General features: G+C 45.1%; 1 protein-coding gene across 1 annotated transcript; it reads right to left on the minus strand.

The window, feature by feature from the left end:
• Positions 1-2,202: 2,202 nt before the first annotated feature.
• LOC136533337 (dolabradiene monooxygenase-like) lies at positions 2,203-2,847 on the minus strand (the record flags this gene model as incomplete). Its single annotated transcript, XM_066525897.1, has 1 exon — positions 2,203-2,847. A coding segment is annotated over one exon (645 nt), but the record flags the coding sequence as incomplete, so codon positions are not given.
• Positions 2,848-4,754: the final 1,907 nt, after the last annotated feature.

Consider the following 4,754-nt stretch of genomic DNA (forward strand, 5'->3'; position numbering starts at 1 on the left):
TGCTGTGAAGATGATCAGCATGTACCTTGAGCGTCACAGAATTCACAGCCTGCTTCCACGGGACAAGATCCAGACCATTAGGCACAAACACATCCTCTAACAGGTTCAAGAGGAAGTTTCCCCGCATGGTGAAGCCATGAGGTAAACCATTGCTGCTGTAGAACAGTTGAGCAGCGCAAAGCTTGTTTCCTGCTAAAAACTTGAAAGCCTCTACATCAAGAGGCGTGGTAGGATCACTTGAGGACGAGCTATCATCATCAGATAGTTCTGACGGTTCGTCCCAGACGAGATCGTCGGGAACAGCGGTGAAGGGGTTATGTTCCGGAGTACGTGGCGGCGGTCGAGGATATGTTTGGGGTTCAGGGTGCAACTGTTGTTTGATGGTATGAGGTGAAGAGTCCGGCACCCCAGCGACTTCGGCGCTAGGATCAAGGGTGTTTTGGCTATCGAGGATAATCTCAGGGATTTGCTTCGGCATCCACACTAACCTTGGTCGGGCCATAGTAAGACATTTCCTTTTAACATGCCCGTAAATGTGGCGGGCTAAGCATCTGATTTTGTTTCTGCAATCTGAGCGCAAATGTCCAACAGCCAAGCAACGGCTGCACTCCAGAAAAGAGTTAGAATTCGAACGGAGCTTGGAAGCCTCAGAAGATTTCGCCGTGCACGTGGCATCACTGAAACCGTCAGAACCACGAAGAACACGGCGCTCTAGATGGAAATCAAACTTATCACCGATGAAGACGCAGGGCACCAAACGAGCACTGGATGAGGGAATGTCGCAAGAGAAAGATCCGAATCGAATTTTCCTAGGGGAGTTCCGAGGAGGACACCCTCCTGGGGGTTTGGCCAGAATCTTGGGAGGGCTCTGAATCAAGACTTTGGCGAAAGAGACATGTTTGTTGCTAGCAATTTTCAAAGATCTCTTTGTGCTCTTGGAGAGCACTCTAGACCATTCTCTTTCCTGCTCTTCTTCCCAGAGGCGCTTCTCTTTTTCCCAATTGGGAGTACCATTACTCCAGAGATGGAAATAGATGTCGAATTGAGAAGTAGTTCACCATCCCCCTCCCTCAGCTGATGGCTCCTTCTTCCTCTTGGCTACTTTCCGTCGCTTCTTGTTTCGTTGGCTCTCCAATCTTGTTTGGGTGGTCGTGCCTCTGGTTTTCATGTGCAATTCCTAAGCACCAATCATTTTCGCTTCTCTGTCTCCTGTAAACAAGTTGGTTTTCATGTTTATATTGAAAATTTATTGATTTGAGACATCAGGACTCCTGAAGATTGAATTGTTGTATCGGTAATAAAAAAAACATAGCAGTTCACCTTTCGAGTCCCCTGGGCCTCGTTACTTGGCCCATTAGCCTAGGGCGTCCAACCGTTGGCTCGGCAACAGAAAGCAGCATCGTCTTCCTCGCAAAAGCAGGAATCCATGGGAGCTCACACAAGGCATAGGTAGTCTAGTCGAAAAAAGATGGGAGAAGAGGGTAGTCTCGCCAGTGGGGAGGTCTAGCGGCCGCCAGAGCACGCCATACTGGTGGATCCGCCTTTGTTTCATACGTATGTTGCAAAAGTAGATCGAGATGTGTTGATATGTTACAATGGCTGTATACTTACGTTGTAAGCGTTTGTTCCCAATGTTTTATCTGTTTTTAGACGTATGTTGCAAGTGTTTATTTGGATGTTGCATATGTTTCACACATATGTTGCTAGCGCTTTATCTGGATGTTGCATATGTTTGCAATGTTTTTCAAGTGTTTTTCCAAGTGTTTCAGACGCATGGTTCATGTGCTTCATCTGTCTTCTTTTGTATGTTGTAAGTGTTGCATCTGAATATTTTAAAAGTAGATCGGGTGTTAAATATGGAATACGCGTGGGAAGCAGGAGAGGGCACGAGCGGTCCCCGTATGGGCGATGTCCGGGTGGTGTGGGCCCCGCGTGGGCGCGAAACGCAGGGGCGGGTGGGCGAAGTCCGAGCAATGTGGGTCCCTGCGTGGACACACGAAACAGGGACGCGAAAACATACTGCAGCCGCGGGCATCACTACAGCAAAAAGCATTTACAACAACGCCTTCTTTTTTTTTAGGGGCGGTTCAATTTAAAACCGCCCCTACAAATGGCTCAATTTAAAACGTCCAGGCGCTAGTTGTGCTGTTTTAATTAAGAACAGGAAGATACAACAAAAGGTTCTAGTAAGCCTAGACTTAATTAGGCATTAACCGGATCAAATAAGCGGCTGACAGGGTGCACTAGTAGGCCTGTGTTTTTCTTTCCAATCAGTCCTGGAGCCTCCCCAACGTCGACATCCTTAGGCTCCACTCCGCTCGGTAGCTTCCAATCAAATTGGTACAGAAGGCTGGCCAGTGCAAGCTCCATGTTGGCCACTCCAAGGTTTGTTCCCGGGCACATTCGGCGGCCAGACCCGAACGGGAGAAACTCATAGTTTGTCCCTTTGTAGTCTAGGCTGGTGTTCTCGAACCGCTCTGGCTTGAATTCCTCAGCATCTTCCCAGTACTTGGCATCCCTACAAATGGCCCAAACGTTGATGAACACGCATGTGCCCTTAGGAATGTCGTAGCCCATGACCTGGCATGTCTCACGGCATTTGCGTGGGACAAGGAGCGGCACCGGGCAGTGCAGCCTGAGAGCTTCCTTCACCACAAACGTGAGGTAGCTAAGGTTTGCCCTGGCAAAATCGTCCTCGGTGATGGTGGTCTTCCCCTTGAAGGCCTCCCGGACCTCGGCCTGGGCTCTGGCCATCGTAGCCGGGTACCGGATTAGCTCTGTCATGCACCAGGTCAGCGTGGTTGATGAGGTGTCGCTGCCCGCGTCTCGAGGAGGGTGACACCAAAGCTATACACATCATACATTGTCGACAAAGTACCTTCCAAGATATATTCGGGAGGCATATATCCCCTTAACAGTTAAATAAAAATGGAAGATGTCAAACAAATAAGTTAAGATGAAGGAAAGAAGCGTAAAAGAGATGTGTGTCACAATCTAACTCTAATGGGTAGTTTAGGTAATTGTGTCTTACACTGTGCCGGCTATGTTGCTGTCATGAATCACCGGTCTCTCCAAGATTCTAGCTATTCCAAAATCAGTTAACTTAGGATTCATATCGGAATCCAAGAGGACGTTGGCCGGTTTAACATTCATATGGACAATGTTTTGCCCATGTAGATAATGTAGGGCACGGGCTAAGCCTTGGATTATGTGGAAGCGGGAGGTCCAACGAAGTCGACGCCCTGCAGATTAAGTACAAATTGCATTGAAGCAACTTTCACTGGTAGAGAACCGAGCTTTACTCCCGGTGGGGAACCCCCTCTAGTCCCGGTTCCCCACCCGGGAGCAAGCATCCGGGACTAAAGGGGGGGTCCTTTAGTCCCGGGTCAGGAACCGGGACTAAAGGAGGACCTTTAGTCCCGGTGGGTAACACCAACCGGGACTAAAGGTGCCTCCTGACATGCCACGATGGCCGGCACCTTTAGTCCCGGTTGGTAATACGAACCGGGACTAAAGGTTTTTTTCTTTTTTCTTTTCTTTTCATTTTTTTGTTTTCTTTTCAAAATAGGTTTTCGAAGTCGTATTGTACGCTGCTAATTATACATTTATATGCGCATATAGTATGTTTCGGTTCAAGCACAATGAACGTATTAAATCACACAATTCAAGCATAGAAATATATATATATATATATATATGCATGCATCATATATATATTTACATGCATGCATGCATATGTGTATTTTACATTATATTATTTCATATGCATATATTACAAAAGATTGCATTATAGTTGTTGTGACATAACAAGTTTCTTCTCATCCTCTAGCTTGGCTTCAATGGCAGTGTTGGGTCGAAGTAGAACTCGCCCTTGGAATCGATGACCTGCTCATTAAAAAATCCGGCTATAGACTCTTGAATTGCTTTGATTTGGTCTTGCCGTATGACCTTTTCCTCCAACCATCGAGTCTACAGGTTTGAATTAAAGGAAAATAAATTAATATATGTACATATATATATATATATAAAGACATAGTAACACAATCAATAATAATAATTAAATGAATATATAGTGTATTTTTAACGTACTTTGAGTCTCTCTGTAGGAGTTCTTTGGGAGAGCACCTTGATAAACTTGCAAACATAGTAACCACAGTAGTTGTTCCCCTGTTCCTGCCTCAGACACCACTTTACGAGAAAAAGATTTGTCATCCAATCTGGTGATCCGGTGAAAGCTATATGTTTAATTAATAAAGATGATGCGATTCAGGGGACTTACTTTCAATGGGATTACATTCAGTGGCGCTTTGCATTTTTCCATGTGTTGCTTCTCAATAAAGGTTTTCCAAACACTGCCCAATAAAAAATTTGCCACGTCATCAGATATAGTTAATCATCATGTTTGTGTGTATATATAGTTGCTAGAGATCCCGAAATTACCTCTGGATAATATCTATCATATCTTGGTAGTCTTGTTGTGGTTTTCTCATCGAGTCATAGATTATCAAGTGACTTTTCACCAGATCGATGTCCATCAATATCCAGTGATTGCTGCATGTGTTTATAGGATATAACGCATAACACTCATTAATTAACTAGAATCAACATATGAGCCATTAAGGCTATGATCGACATGATTAACACTCACTTGAAGTTATAGGGAAAGAGTATATCCTTCTTGTGGCGTTGGTTCACTAAGAAGTTCATGATGTTACTCTCTGACTCAGACTTCCAATTAGTCATTGGAGTAATTG

Source organism: Miscanthus floridulus, unplaced genomic scaffold, assembly GCF_019320115.1.
Source record: "Miscanthus floridulus cultivar M001 unplaced genomic scaffold, ASM1932011v1 fs_858_1_2, whole genome shotgun sequence".
NCBI lineage: Eukaryota > Viridiplantae > Streptophyta > Magnoliopsida > Poales > Poaceae > Miscanthus > Miscanthus floridulus.